This window comes from Falco biarmicus, chromosome 4, assembly GCF_023638135.1.
Source record: "Falco biarmicus isolate bFalBia1 chromosome 4, bFalBia1.pri, whole genome shotgun sequence".
Taxonomy (NCBI): domain Eukaryota; kingdom Metazoa; phylum Chordata; class Aves; order Falconiformes; family Falconidae; genus Falco; species Falco biarmicus.
Genome location: NC_079291.1, coordinates 84143504 through 84169003, shown reverse-complemented (window position 1 = coordinate 84169003; position 25500 = coordinate 84143504). Strand labels below are relative to the sequence as shown.

General features: G+C 49.4%; 1 protein-coding gene and 1 pseudogene across 1 annotated transcript; one reads left to right on the top strand and one right to left on the bottom strand.

The window, feature by feature from the left end:
- Positions 1-4062, bottom strand: part of LOC130147654 (myosin-16-like) — a 33003-nt pseudogene extending 28941 nt beyond the window's left edge.
- A 12178-nt stretch (positions 4063-16240) lies between these two features.
- On the top strand, positions 16241-25500 carry KPNA7 (karyopherin subunit alpha 7). The gene is made up of 10 exons (XM_056336380.1): positions 16241-17186; positions 17916-18050; positions 18612-18697; positions 20073-20341; positions 20813-20895; positions 22077-22340; positions 22704-22937; positions 23284-23466; positions 24116-24265; positions 25320-25500. The coding sequence occupies exons 1-10, from the start codon at positions 17121-17123 to the stop codon at positions 25398-25400; spliced, it is 1551 nt and encodes a 516-aa protein (XP_056192355.1). The 5' UTR covers positions 16241-17120; the 3' UTR covers positions 25401-25500.

The window sequence follows — 25500 nt, the reverse complement described above, 5'->3', positions numbered from 1 at the left end:
TATAACATTCCCACTGGCCAAAGTTTTACTATAGCTATTTTGGCAGCTAATGAAATAGAGGAAAAAGATGCCATCGCTTGTCCAGTTTTGTCATTGCTGGGTTCAGGAACAGATCTCCAGACTAACGGATCCTACTTCTAAGCATCCTGTAAATTGCCAGTGCATGGTTTGTAAGATTGACCTGTGAAACATGTCCTTATACAGCCCTTTCTGAGAAGAGCTTTGGAAAGGATGTTTTGTACCCTGTCCGTACCTTCTGTCAGGCACTAACATGCCTAGTTTGGCTTCTGGTCTCCACAGAAAACATCCTTCTCTAGACCTCACTGTATCAATTCATTCAGCTGCACCAAAGCACCAGACCTTGCTGGCAGCTCTGGCTGGGCATTTTTCATCTTTGCCTCTCAGCTGAAGTCCATATAGCTCTGCTGGTGATCGGCATCATGTGAGTCCTTCAGACAAATTTGGATTGACTCAAACCACCTTTATTGTCAATTTTAGTTAGTCCAAGTGACTTCAGGGAGCATTCATACAATCCCATCTGCCAGCAGAGCTCCAGCAAGGGAGCAGAAGGCCCTTGTGCCAGCCCTGCTGCTTGCACAGTGAAGGTCTGTCCATGCCCTTGCTCTCTAGGCTGGGCTGGAAGAAGCTGCAACCTGCCAGTAAACAGCCTGAACTTGCCTTGGCCCACTGTCCAGAGAGGCAAATCCAACATATGGTCTCTGGGTGTGATGCAAATCTGGGATGAGTTGAAAGTAGGAGGGATGCAGACAATCCCACATTAAAGAATAACTGGTCCATATGTTTCCTCTCTCCTTTTTCTGCATGCTAAAGGGCTTTAGCCAGGAAACATGTCAGGGTCTTTTTACCTTGAGAGCTGAGATTTGTGGTTCTCAATTTAGTCTTGGACACACGTGTGCAAACAAAGAACAATGCACCTTCCCTAGATAGCTATTTTTAGGGTCTTGGTTGCAAGGCAGTTACAGTGTTGTACTGATGAATGTGAGTAATGGTTGCAATATAATTGTAGAATGAAAAGTGTACAGCTTTTGGGGGAGGCATTGTGCCATTTATGTGTTCACAGAGTCTCATAGGCAACTAAGGAGAGAAGAAATAAATTTGTCATCATCTAAAGCATGTAACTTCACTGTGGAAGTAGGGGCAGCTTTTAGTTTCATTTACAGCAGTGCAAATCCCGCAAGTTAACAGAATTAATTTCAGATTTGCATGTGCCTGATGTAATCGGAACAGGGTCCATTCAACAATCAAAAATCCAAAGCAAAGTTAATATAAAGAATTATGTGCTTACTTACAATTCTCAGTGTTAGCCCTAGCCAGCTTGTCCATGCTCCCAAAGTGAATTCAGATAAATTTGCCCTAGATGAGAAAATAAAAGATGAGTCTGTTAATCAAGATTGCAATATCTGTAGGAAAACAGAAAGTAGCTGAGAGGTTCTGAGCATTCATCAGGGACAGACAGCATTGCCTGTAGGGGCAAATTTGCAAGTCAGTGAGAGGAAATTTAATCTTTTCAAAGATCAGATCTATAAAAAACCTCTTTCTTCTTAGATTCTGTATTAGAGCTTAAAGAAATCCTCCTTTCTCTGCAGCATATGGTAGAAGTATGTAGCACAGAGAAACAGAGGAATGAGACTTCAGTTGAAACCCCCAATGTTTTACATTTTCACTGACAATTTCAAAATTAAAAATAATCTAAAAAAATGAAAGCATTTTGAATCTTTGCAGAAGTAAACAGTTGAAAGGGTATTGAATTGAGGTTGATCAAAACTATTTTTTTCTTTTCACATATAAAAACATGAAGTCAAAACAAAATCGACTGACAAACTTAGTTCCAGAAAATGGGAACCAATAATGCTTCATGTGAAAAGGTAGCAAATATAAACTAAGTTTAGTGCTTGAGGAAGCATTTAAAAATATTTTTTGTTTTTATTTCTTCCAAGGGAACACCTTTGTATGACCTACCAGTGACCTATCAGTGAAGGGCTGGTACTTACAAAGTAGGAGGAACTGTTCTTCCTTGTAGTTTTAGCTTTATGGAGGGTCTCCAGAACAGGATTCACCTGGATGATTTGATCTTTCAGGGATTCCTACAACAAGAAGATAAAAGTCAGCATCAGCAGGATGCTCAACACTACAACTACCACTCCTCACCATCCAGAGCAGCCCAGTAAATACATCTTCTGTCAGTCAGCTCCCACAGAAAGCTGAATTGCTGCTGTAAGCAGTAATTCCTTGTCAGCTTCAGCCCTACTAAAGGCTCTCCACAGAGGTCCAGCCTTGTGGATTTGGGGCAGGCAGAAGACTTCCTCAGTTCCAAATGCAAAGTGTAATGCAGTTTTCAGTGCTTAGTACTACAGTCGTCCAGAAAAGAGTTTTTGGGACATGCCAGGATTGAGAGACGCACAGGGGAATGGTAGGGCAACGCTGGGATCTGCAAGCAGAAACCTGGGAAAGAGAAGTGAAGTTTATTGCTTGTAGGAAGAGGAAGGTTATTCCAAGGATAGAGGGCAGCATAAGACAGGCTAGGAATGCTTGCAGGGTAGGGACAGCCTCGGGGTGAGAAGTTGTGGAGGAGGAAACAGGCGCAGAGGTACAAGCTGGGACATGACAATCCAGAGCTCTGGCAGTGAGGAAGCTGGAAGGAGAAATAGGAAGCCACTGAAGGAATCCCACAGGTCTAGAATAACAGGATTTTTGCTGCAAGGCCAAATGTAGCTGCTTTTTATGTCCTTAAATTCTGAATTGTTTTACTGACCCCCACAGTAGAGGCAGAGGGGAAAGGAAAAAGAAAAATAATAAAAAGGAAAGGAAAAAGAAAAAGAAGATGATGAAGAAGAAACGAGCGAGAAGAGAAGAGAAGAGAAGGGAAGAGAAGGGAAGAGAAGAGAAGGGAAGAGAAGAGAAGAGAAGGGAAGAGAAGGGAAGGGAAGGGAAGGGAAGAGAAGAAGAGAAAAGAGACAAGACCACTGCTCTCAGCCTTAAAGGCTGTGATGCCTCTGCATGCTGAAGCTGCCGTCAGGATGGAAGGCTTTCTATTTGATACTAAACACCATACTTCATTGCTGTCATGAGAAAAAAGACCAGGTCTCCCTCCCTAATTATTGATGCTCACGTCTTTTTCATTATTTGGGTAACTTCCTCTTCACGAAGTTTTACCCAAATAAAACACTTCTTACTATGGTTTGGTTTTGCAGGTGGCAGGAAGTAAAAGGCTGGGAAATCCCACCTGGCCAAGGATCCCTGAGGCTGCTATACTGCACTGTTCTCTCAAGAATCTCCATGCTCCCTGCAAATACTGAAATTATTCCTCCCACTGCTATTTATTTCAGTTTCCAGACCACCTGCAAGCCCCCAGAGCTCTGTGTGAGGGTAGATTCATTGCAGCCACAGATCAGTATCACCCTCTTTTTTTATGAATGGGAAAAAAGAAATGCAGAGAATTAATTTGAAGACAGGGCACAGAAAAGCAGAGAACTCAGATGTCCTAGTGCTTTGCCATTTGCTTTTAACAAGTGACAGAGGGGCAGGGAACACACACACCCTTGGATGGGTTCATCATCCACCACGATGGTCTGCAGTGTTGGGGAACAGGAAGTAGGTGATGTTACCTCTCACAGGTCTCCATGGACCACATGGGAAGGCAATCTCTTGGACATGCCTCCAATTCCAAGTCTGTTCTAGCTGCCACTGCCCCTGGCTGGTGGCCTCAGGAAAGGAGTCCCACAAATCAGGTAACCCACCAGAGCAAAATAGGTCTGGATTCAGACAGGGTTGCACTTCTTTTGAGGGTGGCAGGCTCCTGCTTTCCTGTTGAATCCATAAAGCAGAGCTTAGCTGGTTGATTACCATCTTCATCATGACTTTGTCATCCTTTTCAGACTGGATCTTCCCAGCAAGGAAACCCCCTTTCTTATCCTTCATCCAGCAGGATGTCTTCATGTCAGAGGACTTGGTCATGGCTTCAGTTTTCTCTTTCTCAGAAGGAGCCAGGAACTGCATGGGGTCAGTGTCATCCACACACTCTTCCTTATAACCATCAGACATCTTGGCTTCTCTTCTAGGCAGAAAGCAAAACTGGAAGGAAGGAAGAAGGAAAACAGTGCTTCACATGCTGCTAAGAAAGGAAACTGAAGAAGCCTGGAATTTCCTATGGTGCTGTCCTGTTCGCACCAATAATACTTTCCACTTCAGTAGGAATGTGCAGCTGAAGCAGGCAAGTCAACACCCCAAACATGGGTGGTAGTTCTTACAAGGGGCCGGAAAGTGAGAGATTAACTGGGGAGAAATAGGGAGAATATTTTCACTTTTTCTTCAGCTTTGCTCATTGTCCAAGTGCCAGGCCACTGGGAACCTGCCTACGGCTGAGAAGGGAGGCCTTTCTCCCATCTGTTGTTTAAGGCCCAGTTCTGGTGAGTACAGTTCTTGGATAAGGGTGTGCCAGTGGGATTTCAGAAGTACAGAGGGTGTTGGTGGTTTTCTGTGATTGCCAGAGAAACCCATGAAGTAGCTGTATGTCAGAAGTAGGTGTAAGTCAGGGTGCCTGCAGACCTTCTTACTCCCTCCCCAGGATCAGGTAACCCCTGTGCAGATGCCTCCCATGCGATGTGGGCGTAAACCCTCGTAGTGTGAAAGGCTACAGCAGTGCGCAACATAGCACAAATGCAGGCACAGCTGTAAAGGGGGTTCAGAGGAACCTGAAAGGAAGGACCTGGTTCGTCAGCTCCTGTCCTCAGCCATCAAAAACCACCAGGGTCATCCGGGAGGGTCCACGGTACATCCACTTCACATGCCCTTTGGTGGTTTTCACCCCTGTCACAACCTGAGACCGTACCTGTGGCAAAGCCATTCCTCAGAAGGGAGCAGGGGAGTTCAAGGCCATGACTCATGTCCCAAGGCTTTGCATTTTTGGGGACTTGTTCTGTGTTGAGAGCAGACTATGTCCCACACTCCAGGCAGTCTTCCTTCCCCCACCCACACATCTGAACTAGCTTTAATGTTGTCAAGGCAACAGTCAAACTGCTGATGGTGAGTAGTCTTTGCCAGCGTCCAGCTACCTCAAGACATGCCTCCTGGGGACATAGGATACCTGCTTAACTTGTTGCTCCCTGCAGAGGCAAAGCTGATTTCATCACTAGCATGCATTACTTGGATTAAAGGGAACGCAGGCTATGCTGTGGCTTTGTTTCAGAGTGCGGACACACTGCCCAGGCCAAGGGCTGCTCTCTGCTCCACCCCTGCAGCCCCTGTGCTGACAGCCCCAAGCAATGCTTCGTGCTTGCCTTGTGAGTCACAGTAGTTAGCCTGGGGTAAGTGGGAGATTTCCCTGGGGTGGGTGGGTGACTTCTTGCCTACAGAATCTGCTTTTAGAGTCTACTGCTTGGGCTGAAGTCAGAATAGCTTGGCACTGGTTAGAGACACTGATGGCACTGGCCTTTCTGGTGATCTCATTTTCCCCGCCATCCTCTTGAAAACCTTGATGGTCTAATAATACATGCATGCAAGGACTGCAAGGCAGCAGTGATGCACCTTGGGCAACCGATTTCAGGGCTCAAGAAGGTCCTGGTGTAACACTATCGATTGCAGTCTGCTGCTCTGGGGTGAATTTCACCCATAAAGCAGGAAGGAGAAACTTCCCTCTGTCCATTTCCACTTTGATCAGGCAGAGATAAGGAACTGTAAAAGCTCAGCAATCATTTTCCCTCTCAATCTGTACAGATAAATCTGTAGACTTGCAGGTTTTAGATGCCCAGATTTGTGATATGTATCTCAGAGTTGGTTCAGGTCTACATTTTATCTGTCACCTCCCTGAAATACATGGACTAACATGGTCTCTGAAACAGATCAATGAAATGTTAAACCAAACACCTACAGAAGATAAATGCATGTGACTGAAAATAGTTCGTACTTACATCAGAGTTTCTTGCATGCAGGTCTCAGACCTTTATGGAACTTTAAATTTTTTATGCATCACCATCCTTCTACAGCTGGGGAAACTGAGGCACAGCATGACAACAGCTTAAATCTTCAGAGTTGTCCACCCATTGTCAGTCCAGTCTTTGGTAGACAAAGTACCTGCAAAAAGTCTATTTTATTCTGGCTTTTCAGTCTGAAGTCAGTAGGAGTGACTGGTGCTTAGCTTCTCTAAAGGCAGCCCTCAACTGTGTTAAGTACCCAGAGACAATATATGGCTTTGAAAGTTTAGGTGTAAAAGTAGTCCCAAAAGGCATAGGTCAAGGAAGGGGTAAGGCCATGCCAACAACTGGGGGAAGTTAAAATTCTGAAATTTCATTTCCCCAAAATCACATGGAATTTAATAAACTTACAGTGAAAATACCTGTGAGTTCAAGTCTACCTATTACAAAACACAGTGAATACAAATCCAGATGAGCTTCATATATACCTGCAGGCACTGTGTTTTTCTCTTTCTGCCTCTGCTTGCAATTTCTGCCACATGGTCCTTCCTGATCTCCACCCCACACTTCTTCCCAGCCATCACACACAACAGGTACCTACCAGGCTAAACCCATGAACCTGGAAGATGTGCCTTAAGGGCTGGACAGGCTCTTTCATAGCTCTCCAAAGGGCCTGAGCCAGCACTTTACATTTTAAAAGAACACATTCCTTATCTGTAAGTTCAGCAGACTAGCGCAGGGAGCCTAGTTGTGAAAGCTTTGGTCCCTCAGGAGGGATCAGGTAATGCTTTGTTTTGTGGGGATTTCTCCTTGTCTGTCCTTTCTTTATAGGGTGTTTTATGAACTCAGCTTCTGGAATATAGGGACAAGAGGCTGACACAGAAAGACCATGTAATGAAGCCTTCGTTCAAAGTCGCATCTTTGGCTATGCCCTTCTTGCCAAGGTGGACTGGCAGGTTTCATCAGTGAGAGCAGCTCATCTTTGGCAGACAAACCTCAGACTGAATTCTTGGCAGGAGCAGCCGTATTGGTGACGGAGCTAAAGTTTCATTTTAAAATAATTTCTAGACCCCATGCTTATGATGAATAAATTCTGTGTGTTTGCTGCAAGCAGAGAGGAAAAAGGCTGTTGTATTACCTCTTGCTTCTTTCAATTACTCGGTGGATATGAACTACCCTGAAAGACAACTGCTTCTGTATCAGCTTTAGGTATTTCTTTGCTATATTTGCCTCAGCTGGAGTGTCTGGGATGTGGTTACTCTGCAAGTATTGCCACCGTGGGTGTTTCGGGTGAATATGCTTGGGATAGAATTTCCAAGCAGGAAGATTCAGATAAACAGCCACTTTGAGGTGAAAATTAGAGAGTTCACATTACACCCACCTCTTGAATTTGTAACTGACTATTCACCCTGAAAATCTGATTCTAAGAACCCAGCATGTCCCGTCAGGAGCAGAATAATACCACAGAAACCATGGCCAGCCTGAGTCTTGAATATTGAGAATTGTGATTAACTTCTCAGGAATGTATCTGAAGCAAGTCATATTTTCTGGGCTCTTTAGGTAATTATTTCAAACCTTGAATCTGTGAATGAAGATTGTAAACAGTTCTCAGACACTAACATCTTGGAGACGTGAAATGCATCAAATAAATAATGGGTTCTGACCTGTTCATCTGTGTGTAACGTGCATAAATGTCTGTTTTGACCGCATAGGAGATCTGCCAAGGGAGCAATTGGATCTCTCTATGAAATGGTATAGGTCAAAATGGCAAACCTTAAATAGCTACGAGCTCACTCAGCCCATGGACAGATTGGCAACGGTTAGAACTCGGCCAAATTGCTTCCTGAGTATCTAGGATGCCTCTTGCTGAGCTTAATGAAATGTCACTGCGTTTTCTGTAGTATGGGCCCCATCCTATATCATCGTTGGGCTGCAGCTGGTTCAAACAGCAACGTCCCATTACAATGATTATATTATCCAGTAAGGAGAGTTTTGAAGGCTTTCTTAGCAAATGAAGGAGACATTGTGCAGTGACATGTCCCGATAGCACTGCACAGCAAAGTCTGCAGACAACGCATCGTGGGGAAGGAGTTGTCTGCTAAGCAGGATGTTTGCCTTTGGTGTGGGCTCAGTTTCTTGCCCTAACACAGATTTCTTCATCACGTTAAAGTGAGACTAAGAGTCCTGCCTTCTTAAGGGATGGGGAGCACCACTATATTTCAGATCAGAAAGTGCTCTTCAGATAAGGGGAAAATCAGCCCATATAATACAGACCGCGTGAAAGAAACACTCTGGTCTCTCCCCCTTAGTGCTGCCAGGGATCCCAGGCTAAACATAGTAGCCCAAGTGTCCACAGTGACATTCCCTGTTACAATGAAAAGGGTTGTAAATGGAGGAGGGCAGGGTGAGGAACAGGGAGGAACCGTTTTTGATGGCTCACCGTAGAGCCTCAGCCTTTGTGGTGTAGTGACAAGCCTTGGAGTAACAAGGAATTCAGTTCAGATGCTGCCTGTTGGGGTTGCATTTCAGTAAAGCAGCAAACTGATCTGTGACGGTTAGGGGAGGAACGGTATCTGGATCAGAAAGCCCTGCTGAAGGATCACAGGGTTATATAAAGATCTGGCCCACGAGACTGCAAGATGTTTTTGTGTTTATTAGTCATTTAAAAAATAATACTGGTTCTGTAATGAAAGCTGTATCCTCATTCTCAGCTGTTGTCTGGTGCTTGCTTGGGAAGGATCAGTGTATTCCTGCGAGGGCTGGATGGGTATTGGCTGTACGGAGACACGACCGTTCTAACCAAACGGGGGCAGATTGCAGCTCATGAAGCACAGAGGGTCTGGTGGGGACAACGCCAACTACTTCCAAATCCCACTGGGTGCTCAGTGAGTCATGGGTCCTGCAGAAGATAGTCTGTGCAGTTGTATGATCAAAAACTCTGCGGGGAAGTGTATGTACATGAAAGCAAAGGTCAAGTCTGTCTTCCTGGAGTCTAACATTTCAGTGTTTGGCTTTTCAACTGTAGGACTCTTTTAAGGCAAGGAATTATGGAGGCAAAACAAACAGCCCCAAAACTTCTGAAGGCTTTTTTTTAAAGGAAAAAGAGAGGGAAAATATCGCCTGAAACCTCTGGCATGTGGCATCAAACTGACCCCACACAGACCATTGGGAAGGTTGGGAAATTTTAATCCACGGCACAGACTTTGGCCACCTGAGCTCATGGAGCAACACAAAGCTCTGCGGAGTGTCTTTGCCCTAGGCTGTACAGAGGGCTACACCAACTGTTCCACCAGACTTTAGGTGCATCTGCCAACAGCAGAGTGTTAACACTCAGAAAACAGGTCTCTGTGCAGATCTGGAAGGGAGGGGGCCGTAACAGCTAGTGCACTGGCCCATCCCCTCCTGTCTGTCCTACCTGAGGTCTCCAAATGTGTCTGACACAGAGGCTGGGAATAGCCAAAACCCTCAGAGCCCACCCTAAACCTGAAAGGGGTCTGTCAGTTAGTCTTCCCCTAACCTCAACTGTCAGCCTCGGGGCGCTGTGTCTAGTTCTGGCCCAGGACCACTACCAACCAAATCCTTGGGCTTAGCCAGAGACCATCGGGAGCTGCAGCTTCATCCTGGACAGGGACCATCTCCCAGCCCCCAGCACTGGGACTGGGACAGCCCCAACCCACAAAAGGGTCCTGAATCCCAGCCCTGTCGATGGACTGTCCCTGGCTCGGTCCCTTCCAGCACAGGCCTGGGGTATCTTTCTGCCCCATCCCTGGGTGTCCCACTATCCGCAGCCCTGGACGAGGACACCAGTCAAACCACAGCCCTAGTCCTCACCATGGGCTCTAATTGCCAGGGTTTCAACCTGAGCAATCAGCAGCTTCATTAGCAGGTCTGCAGGGCCTTCACCGCGTGTGCTTGGGAGATGACCTGCTGGAATACTCCATTCACGCTGTGGGCACCTCCTGTTCACAGGAGCAGAACAGACACGACCGAGCAGGCAGGAGGGAGCTCTGCCATTCCTCCTCCCCTTGTTGCCCTTTTTCCCGGGGAGTTGTGTACCTCAGCCTCAGAAAAATGGACCACACAGACTACCTGCCGCTCAGAATGACGTGCAGAATTTGAGTACATATTTTTATATGTCTAATCCTCGAATATAAGCTGCCCCAGTTAAAACAAATCTGCGTGGAGGATGACACCAGCCGGATGGTTCTGCCCAGGGCTGGCAATGGTGCGGAGGGAGCTGCTCCCACCAGCATGTCCGCAACGGACCTCAGAGCAGTGGAGTGGCAGGAAGGAGATGGCACAATGAGATGTAATTATGGCCCACCCCCCTCCACCCCACCCCGCCGACAGCTCATTACCAAATCAGTGTGTGTAGGAGATGTGAAGCAGCTGAAACAGATGAATATCACCCCGGGCTTAGCAAAAATTATCTTCAGCTCCTAGAATCGGGTGGAATAGGCACATTGAATCGTCTTTTTAGCATTTCCTAAGTATAGCTTTCAAACAAAGACCCCTAAATACACATTTTAAAATAAAAGAAACTAATTTCTGTTCAAATGCTGTCCTCAGCTGTGATAATCAGAGGCACCAGAGCAAGGTGAGCAGCCCTCCCTGCCAAGGAGACCGCAGGAATAGCACTGTGTGCACAGGAGAATGAGAAAGCTCATCTTCTTGTCTAATTAAGCTGCCACATGGACCACAAAGTGGCATCCAGAGGCTCAGGTCCCCATGATTTATACGGGTTTTCTGATGTTTTCATGGAGTTTCTCTTTCCTACATGATCTACAAGGTACTCCACTCCTTTAGAGAGCACCTTAGCCTTTCTCCTGCTAGGTGCGATGAAGCACGGTCATGCGTGATTTATACAAATTTATGGGTTTTTTCAGTAATTCCAAGGTTTCTTCATCACCCCATTGTGTCTCATCCCCAAATTCACCATACATTTCACTGTTTCAGTTCCTTGAGTTGTAGATTCAGGGACTAAAGGAATAATTACTACTTTTTGCCTGTGAGGAAAAAAAAAGGAAAGAAAGATTTTTGGCCATAGGTGATTATAGTTTCCACAGCTGAATAAATCAGTGTCCCATAGCTGACAGAGGATAATGGATTTAATAAATAGCTATGATTAAGTCTGATGTTATTTTTAAATAATTTCAAAAACTGTTACTCTAATCCCTCCGTGGCTGGCAGAAAGGTTGCTACTTAGAAGTTAAAATTAGTTCTTTCACGTTCAGCCTGGTGTGGAGTTACAAGCCCTCCAGGGCTGTGCTGGTTTTCTGGGGCATCACTTACACTGGCTGCTGAACGGACATTAGCAGCTGCGTTTGGCAAGTGGGAAGAGCTCGTGCAGCTCCCACTGCAGCCTGCCGCTCTTCCCGAGCTTCCCCTCCCCAGGCTCAGGGAGCTGGAGCTCCCACCAACTCTAGCCCAGGCTTAGGGAGCTCCACTGGAGCTCCCACTGGCTCCAGCCCAGCTGATGGGATAATTGGTTGGCGTTACACTTCATGGTGATACCCACTTTACAAGCTGTCTTCCCGCCAGCAATTCCCTTCTCCTTCATTCCCAGAGAATCCCCAGCTCTGCCAGGCCTCTTTATCAATGGATCTAGATCTCTTCCGTATCACATCAATGTGACTTCTTTTTCCTTTTCTTTCTTCAGCACCTACATTTCTGAGTGAGTGATCCTGTTTGTGGCTGGGAAAAGGCACTGAAGAACGCTTTGCCTTGAAAAGCACCACACGGAGGGACAAGTTTTCGAGTCCATGTAACCTCACAGAAGTATTGTGATCTATTTGCTCAACCAAACACAAAAGCCTAGCAAACCTGAATGAGAATTGCAGGAATGAAGTCCCACAGTGCAGCAGACAACCACAGCAGAGCTGGTATTTATCAAACCCAACTTCAACAGGCCAAATTCTCAGGTATTTGGGAGAAAATTAAGCTGTCTTTAAAACAGGCTTCCCTCCTCTTGGTGCCACGCCATCGCAGAGCCCTGGTACGTTCCCATAGGGACCACAGGGACGAGGCACTGGGCTGGGGTCCGGTTTGCCCTGACCTGCCATAACTGCCAGCAATGCGAGATGCGAGATGCAATGGAGATGCGCGATGTGATGCTGTGCTGCTGCCCGCCCTCAGGGACACTTCTCCCCCTTGTCTACCAGCTCTAAAAATCCCACGGCCACAGCAGGAGCTGTTTCAACCAAACTGATGGAAACCCATACTCCTTTCTGTATTTTCGTGGGTTGTTTTCCCTTCAAATGAGCTGTCTGAACTGACACATCCCCACGGCTCCCCGGCTGCAGCGGAGCAGGGGGAGAAAAGTGGGGGAGTGGGAGAAAAGTGGAGGGAGAGAAAAGCAGGACCAATTTTTGAGGCTGCTGCACTAAATTAGGGGAAACAACAGGCTGCACCCTGAGCCTTGGAAAATCCAGCTGTGGTGCTTGGCTTTGCCTCTGGCTCAGCAGTAAGACAGGGATAACAATAAATCCCTTCTCCCACCTTCTGCATGCCCTGATTAGATAGACTGTAACGGACAGGGCTGTCACTTATTATGTGCTTGTTTAGTGCCTGGCACAATGCAGCTCTGATCTCAACCCAAACCCGCGGCTGCTGCACAAACAATAGGACTGAAATCAATCTAATGGCTGGGGGTGGGGGGGCAGAGGGGGCACCGGCTGCCTGTCTGCCTCCTCAGGAGGAACCTTTGCAGGCTGCAAAGTTAGTGCGGCCTCCCTCCAGGATCCTGCACTGGGAGGATGCATCGCAAATGGAAAAAGGAGGAATTTCCAGGCTTCATCCCTGCCACACTTGAGAATTGCCCCGCATCCACCAGCAGTTACCTCTGCAGCTGGTTCAGGAACCCACATGGATATTTCCTTGCTGTTACTGTAACTAATAAGTAAAATTAATTTGTTGATGTTAACTTAATGGGCTACATTAAAGCTGACGGAGAAAATATGCTGTCTGAGAGCAGACGTTCAGGGGGTTGGCAGGAATCCCTACCTTTGCTCGCTCCCTGCCAGCTGAGGCTCTCCTTTCGCAGAGGGATTGCTCTGACCAGCTGCTGTGGCCTTGCAACCTCCTGCCATGGAGCCCGGGATGCTCCTGCCCCATCTAACCCTGCCACAGATGCCGCACGCTGACATCTTGCCCAACCAGTACCTCTCTCTGCACGCAGTGAGGGTAAACCTGTTAAAGAAACATGAAAAAACAGAGGAAAAATCACTGGTTTTTTCTCAGGGCTTAAAACTAGTATTTTTTAATTCGCCACCAGTCACAGCCTAACGAACCTGCGGTGCCCTGGTGGGAGCGCAGGACAAAGGGTGGCAGGGTGCGAGAGAGCAGCCACAAAGAAAACCTCTAAACTGGAACCGCAGCTTTTCATACCTGTCACAGTGTGGATTTTCAGCTTGAGCACACAAGGGTGAGCTCAGGGGATGCTGTCACGTAGATTTAGGGGTTTATCTCCTTTCCTCTCCATTAGCTGTGATACCCTCTTATTACGCTGAAAACTGAAACGGTGGGGCTTTTTCCTCCAGTGGTTGTTCCCTCTCTGGTTTGGCAAACATCGATCTGCCCGTGTCCTTGGCACAGGCTGAATTCAGCCCTGCTCATCCTCTGCCTGCTCTCAGCAGTGCCGCCCCTTGTGCCATCAGTGACTGAAGCGGAACTGGGGAGGGGGTTACTAATCAATTTGCACATGTTTTTCTCTCTCCATCCCCTCCCTCCCTGTGCTGGCAGTGACCGCGGACCGAACAGGATGGGCCTGATTGCACTTGGCAGGTGGAGAAGGAATGGAAAGGGCAGAGAGAAAAAGAGCAGCCCAGGGGTAACGATAACATTCTCTCAGCCTTGTTGCACGTTCACGTCGTGCAGCCCCTTGGGTGAGAGAGCTCTCCAGGCAGAGGAGCAAATGCTGGGGGCTGGCCTATGCAGGAGGCTGCCCCCACTTATCTTAGGGCATGATTTTAAGCCAATTTAATTAAATCGCTTGGAAAGGTTGTGAGAACTCATCTATTTCAGCTTGAGCCAGGCCTGTTTTGATTTAGCATTGGCTGATTAGGAATTAGTGGAAACAAACCGCACAGAAAACAAAATTAGAGGGTGCACACCAACTTTTGCACCAGATTAAGCTGAATTAAAAAGCAATTGAAATGTAATTTTCCTGTCTCAAGTAGCCAAGAAACAAGATAATGCAACCAGTGGCACTTGAAGCTTAAAAATACAGCGTCTAGGATTAGCACAACTGGCTTTTTAATGCCTATGAACACCAGATTTATCTGAAGGTCTTTTCTCAGCTCCCCCCCCCCCCCCCCCCATCATCTTCCACACAAAGCTTTGTACAACTCATTTCATTCACCTTGAGAGGGAGAATTTATATGATCCCGGGATTTGAATCCATGACTTCAAGCAGCCCAGGTATTGCACAGCATATTTCCATAGGTATTTCCATGCTGGAAATAGCTGCACAGTGAGCTAGTTGTTCCCTGAAACTCATATAAATTGGTTTGAAGTGGCTCCCGCATGCACAGCTGGCAGGGTACGAAGGCCCATGCAGCGGGTGCAGCCCCCGGCAGTGGGTGCTGCTCCCACCTGCCTCCCAGCACCCCCTTGCTCCCACCTTCCTGCAGCGAGCCCAGGTGCCTGCTCTGAACTATGGTGCTCTCTAACAGAAAAAGATGTCAAGTAATTTAAAATCAGGTTTTAATTAAATATTTTAATAGCTACTTTCCCTACCCATTTGGCAACCACTGCTCCTCCTCTCCCTATGGGCTGGTACCTTTGCACGGAGGTGAACGAATGCCATGGGGTTTACGGGGCTTTGCTAAAAACGGCTGATGGCCTGGAGGGCTTGCAAAACCAGGGGGCCTTCAGCACTTCAGAGCCCCCAGAACTGCCCACAGTAGCCAAGCCCCGCTGTGAGTCACTCTTTTGAGAGCACGGATGCTGTTGGCCCTCATGGCTGGAGCAGTGGCACAGGGAGCAGGGCAAGCTGTGCAAGCAGCCTGAGCATCAGCGTGTAACTGGTGTTAGGGCACCGTAAATGCAAACAATCTCCTGACAAAAGCTGATGGAGGTTGTGATAGCACATAACATACATGATAAGAGCTGCCCAGCAGCTCCTGGCCAAAATCTAAATGACTCACGAGGATAATAGGTTCCTGCTGGGTTTCTCTCCATGCTACCTCCTGTTGCAGCCATGCTGGGCTCCTGCTCAGGCCAGCCAGCCGCCCAGCACCTGCTGCTCCGAGTTTTTTAATCCTGTCTCAGCCCACTTGCAACCCCTGTGCAGCTGATTGCCCTCGGCTACCACCTGGCTCTGTGGTCCCGGTCCCTGCTAGCCAAAGGCAGCTGTTCTCCTGGCCTGCATCACTGCCCACAAGGATCTTCCAGCTAGCCAGCCAAAACAGGGGCATCCCCAGACTGCCTACCCCCTGCACAGTGATGGGGAGGCAGCACCTCAACTGTCCCTGGTGTCACGGGACAATGTACACGTGTAGGCTGGCATCTCCTCTGAAGGATCTGGCCACAAAGAAGGCCAAAGCAGGCAAAGCATGAACATAAGGAGGAGGCCGGGGGGGGGACGGGACTGAGCGGGGCAGCCCAGGCAGGAGGGCAGCCATCACCATCCATCTTCCTCTAGGTGCATCCAGGTGGCCATGGCAAGGGGGCAGCTGGAGATAATGGGAGGCTGTCCTGGGAAGAGCCAATCATGGGGGGGAGCTGGGGGGTACATGGCTTCATGGGGCAATAAAAGAGGAAGTTGAGGGTGATGGGGTGTGAGAGGGTGTTGTGGTGAGTAGCTCTTCTCCTCTTTTGGGGTGGTGGGAGTCTGGTCCCTTCCACCCTGTGGTGATTTTGGGGTTGCTGTTTGGGGCTGTGCTGGTTCTCCTGCTTGGCTAGTGTCACTGAGGGGGTTGTGGTGCACTTCTTGGGATGGGGGTGGAGGAAGCTTCCCCAGGAAGAGGTGGTGTTTTTGTGATGCTACTGTCTTCCTCTGATGGAGGTGAGGCAGAGGAAGGCAGGCTGAAGCAGACCCTGAGGTTTGCATGTGGGGTGCAAGCCCTGGGGGTTGCACTTGGCTTGAGCCAGGAGGTGGCTCAGCCTGAACCCCCTGCCAGCTGGGGGACCTCTGCAGCTTGGTGGCTAACTGCTGTGCTGGGGCAAAGAGCTGCTGTGGGCTGCTGGGGTAGGAAATAGAGGGGGAGAGAGAGGACCAAAAACTTAAAACTTGGAAAGATGGCTTAAGAAGAGCTCTTGGCTGACCTGAGCCACAGGTGTTGGCTGTAAGCCTGGAGGGAAGGGGAAGATGTGCCACCTGGGTATGATCAGCCTCTGAGTGTGTTTAAGCACAACCTGGCTTTAGGGAGCCCTTGGTGGTGTCTGGCTGCTCTGAAAACATCTTGACTCCTGCTGGTGGAAGCCTGGCACTCTCTGACAAAAGCTGCTTGAAGGGCTGCTCTTGGCCTTACTTGTGTGTATGCCTGTGGCTCTTACTAGGAGAGGCTTAGAAATTGTTTTCACAGGTCCCTATTTAAAGTCTTTCAGCTGATAATCCTTACTGGTAGCTGGGTTTCCAGGAGAGCCCTTTATGTAGTTGAACTTGGTTACTTCATGCTACTGCATGTGACTTTGTGTCTTTCCTAGTGGGGGAGTCCCAGTGTGGAAAGCTGGGCTGTGTAGTGGGGTGAGTAAGTAGGCTTGGATGTACCTGCTTGTCCTTAAATCAGACCTTAAGCTGGTGACTTTGGAGGGAAGACACCTTGCCAGGTTTGGGCTGTGTGTCTAAGTAAACCTAAGAGCCCTGGGAGCAGAACTGGCGGAAGGTGGTGTTCCTGTAACTGGGAAGTCGGGGGGTCTGCCATCCTTGTGGGATTACAGCAGCCACTGTGACTCTTGTAGCCTGGCATTAAAGTGGTAGTTTGTGCTTATGTTTAGCTCGGTGGCTCAGCGGCAGCGTGTGAGGATCCTTCTGAGCTCTACCTAGGGCAGGGGACCTCCAGCATTCCCTTGCCAGGGGCTGGGGAGCAGGACATGTGTGGCCCAGGCTGTTGGGGGAGTGTGGGGGTCCCAGACCCCTCTGTGGGTGGAGGTGGATATTGCCGTGTAGTTGTGACCTGACCCTGTTCTGTCCTGAACCCCAAAAGCACACAAAGGGTTTCAGCTGGCACCTCTCTCAAACCTGCCAAGATGTCATTCATGAACGAGCGCAGTGAGCGGATGAAGATGTTCAAGAACAAGGGCAAGGACTTGGCCGTAAGTACCTACCCATGCCATCCCCTTTGGGCAAGAGCAGAGCCCACTGGGGGGTTGCCTGATGGCAGCAGCTGATGTAAAGGCTTCTGAAGTGCAATTGCCGCCCCCCCCCCCCCCCCCCAATCTACCTGCTTAAGCAGATGGTTGGACAAGATGACCTCTGGAGGTCCCTTCCAACCGTAGACATTCTGTACAGGGCAGCAAAGCCGGGGCTGGCTTTGCTAGCAGGGGTGCTCGGTTAGCTTTTTGAGCTGTGGTGTGGAGCTGGACTGCGAGGAGTGTGGTGGCAGAGGCAGGGGGAACATGAGTTTTGGGCGGGTGACTCAGAGCTGTGCTGGGGAAGGGAGATGGTTCAGTGCCAGCCTGCTGGGTTCTCCGCAGCAGTTATCTCTGCAGAGAGGGGGCTGCTATGAGATGTCAGACCATGGGATCTGTCAGCTTGCTTTAAGCCAGTAGAGGAGATGAGGGTTTGCCTTTCAGGTTCAGCAAATCTACTTTTAAAAAACACCCACTGGTTGCTGGTTCACCCAGCAGCCCGTGTCCCTGGGAGGCACAAAGTGAGAGGCTTTACTTGGTCCCATCTCCTGTGGCCTGGGGGGTTGTGGTTGATGTTGATGCTCTGCACCCCTTGTGTAGGAAACTTGGGGCAGAGGGTTGCAGAGATGAGCTCCTTGGGGAACTGGGTGATGCAGACGCTGGTGGCATTGGTGCCTTTCTCCTCCTTGCCAGGCCCTGCGGAGGCAAAGGATGGAGGTGAGCACTGAGCTGCGAAAGGCCAAGAAGAATGACCAGATCCTGAAGCGCAGGAGTATTTCATTCAGTCTCACGGAGAAGAGTCTTTCTCCAGAAGACACAGGAAATGAGGTGAGTGCTGGGTGCTCTGCACCTGGGCAGGATCAGTGCCATGGCTTGTGCAGTAGGTATCATCTGCTACTTGGACCGCTACCAAGCCCAGTTTGGGTGACCTGGGTTAAATAGCCAGTGCTGCTCCTGATCGCCATGCCCGGCACTGGAGTGTTTCAGAATGCCTAACCTTTTTCTGTAGGTTTTTTTTTTTGCATGGAGGTGGTGTCTGTTGTGGCTTCCCTCGGTGTCAGGTTGAACAGGCTGGTGCTCCAGCTTGCTGGGAGCTGGCGGGGCTCCCGTCTGGTTCCCTGTGCACTGAGGGGTAATTACTGAGCTTGTAGGCCCATTATGGTGTGTCAGTGACTCTTTCCTTGCTTGATTATAAGGATTAGTTGCCTTGAAGGCTTTTGTGGATTCTCTTCCTCTGCCTCATCTCGAAACTGCATTGCATAAAGAGTAGACACTGCTTAGATATGAAGTGGTGACTGACTCGGGTCTAGACAGCTGATTGACTGCAGAGATTAAACTGGAGGGAGCCCTGGTTTGCTGTCTGACTGTGAATCATTCCCTGTGACACAGATTATTCAGCTGTCCTGGGAGGAAATCGTTGAAGCCCTGAGTGGGAGCAACACCAAGCTGCAGCTGCAAGCCACGCAGGCCACCAGGTATGCTGCCTGGCTACTCCTCACTGGCAGGGAGGTGGCCGATGGAGCTGCGGTGGGTCTTGCTGGCAGAAAGCACTTCTTTCTGTTTGAAGAGATGACAAAGGAGCCTGGTAACCCAAACTGCCCTGAGGAACCTCAGCTGGTGACTGCTCTGTGTGCCTTGCTTGGCTCTGGACAGTCCTGTGGCAGGGACCTGTGTGGTTGAACCAAGGGGTTGGCTGTGGCTCCTGGAGCTGCTGCCTGTGCTGGGATCACACTGGATTCCACATGAAAACAAGTGCCGAAGGCTTGGGCAGAACAAGGGCTGGTGAGCTTGGCTCTGTAAGGGTCAGTGCTGAGCAGGGCTGTCCCCACCTGGGTGGGGGCAGGAAAGATCACAGGGTGCCATCATTCCCCAGCTGGCAACAGGGCTGTCTCCTGAGGGTCCAGGAGAGGCTGCGTTGCTGCTGGTGCTTCCTTGGCTGTCCTGATCTGCCCATGTGCTGGGGGACTGGCTCTGTTTGCAGTGGCTGTAGATCTGTCTGCTCATGGTGAGCAGATCAAAAGCTTTGCTCCCAAGGTCTTAACTGGGGGATGGCCAGAGTAGACCCTTCCTCAAGGAGCAAGTCACAACTGGCTCCCTAATCTGCTGTAGTTGGCGTGGAGCTGACTTTCTGCCTGCCCAAAGTGCCCTGGTGGCCCACCAAGCCATGGAGGGCCACCATCTGCAGCACTGACACAGCCCTGAGCTGTGGGTTTGCACCTCAGCGCTGCCAGCACTCACAAACCAGGCTTGGAAGCAGATCAGCTGAAAATTTCTTTTTCTGGCTTTCTTGGATGCAGTCAATGCCCTGATCCCATCTCCCTGGCAGCTCCACACACTTCTGTGCATGTGTGAGGTGGGGAACAGCAGTGGGGAGTCAGTGATTCTTGGGGTTTAGCTGGAAAAGTGGTCTGTGGAGCTTCATCTTAAATGCGAGCTCTGTTCTGCGCAGGGCTGGGCAGTGCTCCTGAGGCAGGGAGCAGCAGAGGCAGCCTTGCAGGCTGTAAGAGAACAAATTGCAGACACCAAACTTTCACTGTCTGAAACTCCTGCAAGGTGGGGAGCATGGAATTGTGTTGTCATGGTCCCAAAAGGATGTGTGAAGTACTGCGCTCTAACAGAAACCCTGCTGTTGCTTCAGCATCTTTTTTAGACCCATCTTCTGCAGAAGCCTCTCTATGGCAACTCCTCTGCCAGAGGGTTTGCTGACATGAGATGCTGAACTAGCACATCTTGGGGGGGTGGGGGAATGCTGCCCTTGCAAGCCACAACCTTGTACCTGCTCTGGTTATGATTGATTATGCTACCACAGAGGGTTTCTCATGGCAGGCTGTGCTGTCCTCTCTCCCACAGGAGAATGCTGTCCAGGCAGAATGACCCTCCTATCAATCAGATCATCAGGCTGGGGATCATCCCCAGGCTGGTTGAATTCCTGACCTACACTGACAATGCTCCTCTGCAGTTTGAGGCAGCCTGGGCACTGACTAACATTGCCTCGGGCACCTCTGAGCACACCAAGGTGGTGGTGGAGGCAGGTGCCATCCCAGCCTTCATCTCCCTCCTGTCCTCCCCACACATGCACATCAGCGAGCAGTCCGTGTGGGCACTGGGCAACATCGCAGGTAGGCAGAGGTCCCCAGGCCTGGGCTCAGGGGCAGGCAGAGGAGCCCGTGCTGGGCGGCTAAATACATTGGTGTTCCTCAAGACAGCCTGGTGTCCCTGCAGCTTTGCCTCCAAGCTGCTGCACCTATTGAAACCCCCTCCATATGGCCTGGCAGCCTCAGAGACCCTGTGTTGGTTCTGCAAGAGGATTTTGGCCAAAGCAAAGTACAAGGCTCCATCCTGCTGGGATGGTGTAACCCGCTGATGCTCTCGGGGAGAGCAGAATGGGTCATGTCTGGCTGGCCTGCCATGAAGCAGCCACTGTGGCACTCCAGTCTACCTCCCCACCTGGAAACTCTTAATGGTGTGTGGCTGGTGAGGGAGCCTGGCCACCCAGCCCTGGTCTGTGCCTGCAGGTCTGATTGCTGTTTGGTATTGATGGTCCTGTGACTTGGGCAGATGCCATGAACAACCCTTTTTCATCTGTACAGGCGATGGTCCTCTATACAGAGATGCTCTTATCAGATGCAATGTGATTCCTCCCTTGCTGGCTCTGGTGTCGCCTTCAATTCCAGTAAATAACCTTCATTTTCTTGGCTTAACATTCTTAATCACTTGGGTAATGGGTGAATGGTTTACAAGCCAGATGATGGAGCACAACAAGCTGTCTGTGTAGCTGAATGAGACCCTGTCCTAAACTGCTTTTGATGACCCTGCCTCTCAGCTACATACAAAGCTGGGGGTGCCAAGCAGGCTGTCTTAAGGTGATGTGATGTCTTCTAGTCTTATCTTTCCTATTCGGCTTCGACTATCTCAGGTTAGGAACAAGATGAAAAGGGTACAAGGTAGACTTGCATATGCATGTGGAAGGGCTGAACTTGCCCTTCAAGCTTCCTCCTGGTACTTTTGGGGCAGCTCTAAACTGCTGGATCTGTGGCTTATCTCTGCCCTTCTGCAGTGGTGCCTGCCCCACTGCTTTCTTGGTCTCTGGAGGAGAAGGACCTTCTCCTTACACCTTTTCCAGTCCACCTTATCCTTCTTTTGAGGGCTGTAACAGCAGTACCAATGCTTCCAGATTTTCTGTCCCTGGGTGGGGTGGAAGCTGTATGCTTTCTGTAGGCATAGCTATGGCCTCTTAGGCTAGTGTTAAGAAAACTTTCTCCAGGCCTTCTGTGAGTTTATATTGCAAGATGTTCTTGGGGGGGTGGGGTGGGGCGGGGAATGACCAACAAATGACTTTTTTTGTCTGCTCTATTCCTAGCCCAATGCACCCTTGATTTTACGAAGAAACACACCCCTTGGTAGCTGCAATGCTTTACATGTAGCTCTGCTCTCCTGGGAGCATCCTTACTGGGATGAACTGTCTGAATGCTGCAACTTAAACCCTTGAGGTGCCCTACTCCAGAATGAGCAGCTCGTTCTGATTGATGCTATATTAAAAACCAAATTCCTGACTGTGTCTGAAGAATCTCTGTAATCTGTCCAAGGAACCAGAAAATAAGCTGTTTTGTACCTTTGTTACAGTAGCTTGTCACACCACTAGAGCTTAAGTTATTGTAACTCAATACTGGGGAGGGAGGGGATGAATCCATTGTCTTAGTCACTTATCTGTTTAATCTCCCTTCTTCAAATAAGCCTCAGTCCTCAAGAAGGCTCTTCTGAATACATCCCTGAGCTGTAGGGATCAGATCAAGGGTGCTGCCTCTTCCTCACCTGTTAATGCAGTAAGGATCTTACACCTCCCTTGTGTTTCAGATTGGGTTCCTGAGGAACATCACATGGACACTATCAAACCTCTGTAGGAACAAGAACCCCTACCCTTCCCTGGATGCGGTGAAGCAGATACTGCCAGTCCTCGTCTGCCTCATACAACATGAGGACAAGGATGTAATTTCTGACTCCTGCTGGGCCATTTCCTATCTGACTGACGGCTCCAATGACCGCATCCAAATTGTGGTGGATACAGGGATTCTCCCGAGGCTGGTGGAACTCATGTCCAGCCTGGAGCTGATTATTATGGTACGAAACTATTGGCAACCTCCAGTCTCTGGTCTGTTAACGTAGGAATGTCTGAGGAGAGGGAAGGCATGTCTTACTTGCCGCTGACTCTGTGGCAAGTGTGGTCTGTCTCCTCAGACTGCAGTTTGGATTGTGTTTGTCAAGCCAGTGCTCTGTTCCAGCTTGCGGTGGCTGCCAGGCTAGATAGAAACCGTAAAGCTGCTTAGAGCAAAACAGGAGGACGATAGGTCTGTAAATGCAACATAATCACCCACGATGCTTTCCTTATTTGAAGGATCAAGCACTTAGTGAGGGATCTTGCTGGACTTTCTGGCACATAGCCCTTGAGGTAAGGATTCTCCTCATCTTTTAATCTCTGTCTAGACTCCAGCTCTCCGTGCCATTGGGAATGTAGTCACAGGGACTGATGAGCAGACCCAGGCAGCTATCGACGCTGGCGTCTTGGCTGTCCTGCGCGGTTTCCTGCAACATGCAAAGTCAACTATACAGAAGGAAGCCGCGTGGGCGCTCAGTAACATTGCGGCAGGGCCTTCCCAGCAGATCCAACAACTCATCACCTGTGGGTTATTGCCGCCTCTGCTGGAGCTGCTCGATAAGGTAAGGGAGGGATGCAGTGCTGGACATGGCTGCTGTGGAAGCCATGCTGGGATTCATGAGGTCCGTGGTGCCTCATCTGTGAAGCGCTCAGCATGTGCCCAAGGGCTACCTGAGCAGTCTGCTGCAAAGCTGTTGAGATCCTTGGAACAGCCTGGTCACTACGCCCGCATGAAAGGGTGGTTTGGAGCTGCTCTTGGCAGCTCTGCCAGGGTCCACCCATCACTCAAAGTCCTGGGGAAGGTGGGTCAGCCCAAACAGAAGGCAAGGGCAATGGCTGCCCTCACCTGACACTGATGTTAGAGGGGTGCTAAAGCCTGGGAAAGCCCTCACGGTGCTGGTCTTCCAGGGAGACTTCAAAGCTCAGAAGGAAGCTGTGTGGGCAGTGGCCAACTTCACAACAGGAGGCACAACTGAGCAGGTGGTGGAGCTCATCCGGGCTGGGGTCCTCAAACCTCTGCTCAACCTGCTCCTGGCCAGAGACAGCAAAACTATCCTGGTCATCCTGGATACCATTTCAAATATCTTCTCGGTAAGATCTCTTCTCTTGCATTCCTTCTCCAAAAGAGCAGCGAGGTGTGGGTGGAATGCTCACACTGCGTGGTTAGAGCAGCAGCTGCTAATCTTGCAGGAATAAGAAGTAGACTTCGTGTTGTCTGACGCTCTTGGGCTGTCCAAAGGGCTTGGCAAGATTAAGTTCCCAAAATGTTCCTCTCCACCTCCAGTGACTTTAGCCTCCTTCTGGAAAGGATAAGAGGTTACATATTAATCCCTAAGCTGGACAAAGGTGAAGGTCTTGCAGAAATGCAGCTGCAGAGGAACCAGGTGGCCCCAGGGGCACTGCCAGCTGGCGTCTGTGTGCCTGCTTCTTGTGGCACCTTTAACCCAGTGAAATGGCTTCTGCAAATGAAATAGGTGACAGGTCACCCCTGCTGCTTCTCAGATGTCACGGAGTAGGGCTTGGCTAGCTTCTTGGGTTGGCAGCCAAGCCGCTGTGCAGTAATCCCGGCAGGGACTGATGTTTCATAGACAAAATAGTCACATCCCTGGGACCAGGTAAGGCCCATAAATGCAGGGTCTGTGGTCCTTTGACTTGCAAGATCAGGGTCTTACAGTAAAGGCCATCTCAGACCTGTTACTGATAAGTTATATTTTTCCTGCTTGGTTATCTGATGTTACAGGTAGCTGAGAAGCTGGGAGAGACAGAAAGGTTGTGTCTGCTGGTGGAAGAGCTTGATGGTCTGGAGAAAATTGAAGCCTTGCAAACCCATGAAAACAACATGGTCTACCAAGCTGCACTGAAAATCATAGAGAAATACTTTTCTGGTGAGGTATGTGAGCTCTTGCTGTCTCTCATCTGAAAACGCAAAGCTATTACACACTGGAACAAAGCACATCCTTCAAGGATGCTGAGAGGTTTCTGGAGGAGACCTCTACGTGACCAGAGTAGTCCTTGCAGCTTGTTCCAGTTGCTTCTAAAGGCCTGTAAAATCTCTGAGTTGTCAGCTGATGAGTTGCACAAGAGATATGGCTGCCTTGATAGCATCTTGCTGCTGGAATTTAAACTGGCATCAGTAACTGGAGTTACTGCAGTGGCTGGTATGAATACCAAATGTGGAGAAGTTTCCTCCTTTGGAGCTGAGCTAGCTTGTCACTATGAATGGAAGCCTCCTACTCTGCTGATAACCGTGCTCAGGTTGCATTTGGATTACTTGACCCTTCTCATGCTAACAAACTTAGGAAAAAAGGATAGGACACCAGCTAGCAGTTGCAAGTGTCCCGTGACTGTCACAGATGCTATGCTCAGTTCTGGTCTTGGTCTCACAGATGGGGAAACATCAGGGAAGAGGCTTAGCAGTCTGGCAGATCTCGGAGCTGAGGTTCAAGTCTAGATGTGAACTGCAGCAGCAGGGAGCAAACGTCTGTTGTAGTCCTTTGCCCAGAACAGGGTCTGTGGGGTGTCCCTGGGAGGGTGTGGAGGGAGCTCTCCTCCACACCACCACCCGCCGGAGGGGTGGGATGCAAAGGAAACGGCTCTCCAGAGCAGTCCTGGCTTGTTGCTGCTACAAGCAGGCATTTCATTTGAGAGGGTTCTGCCGCTAGCCACTCTTCCACCTCTGGTGTCTGAGCCTGTAGCCTTGGCCACTCTGAGGTTCGGGGATGCTGCAGGTTCAGTGTGCTGTGAAGAACAGGAGGACTTGGGCTGTCTGTTAGCTCTCTCTATTAGCCAAGTTGATCTTAAGGGCTTATTACAGCAGCAGAACTTCTTTAAAACAAGAATAAAACAGTGAGCTGCTGTAAAAAGCTTCAGGCAAGCTCTGGTGCAGATGCTCAGGTTTATTAAGATGCAGAAGCCTTAACGGGTGGCTATCGACTTCCTTGTAGGAAAATCCAGATCTGCAGCCTCGGACTAGTGAAGATGGGCTGTATCACTTCTCAGTGAAGAAGCAGAACTTTCACTTCTGAAGCTGAAGCACTATATAGCTCTGAGCTGGTGGGTGTAGGTGTCTTGGTAGAGCTGAGACATCCAAACCCAGAGAAGCAAAGATGCTGTCTTTATTTTTTA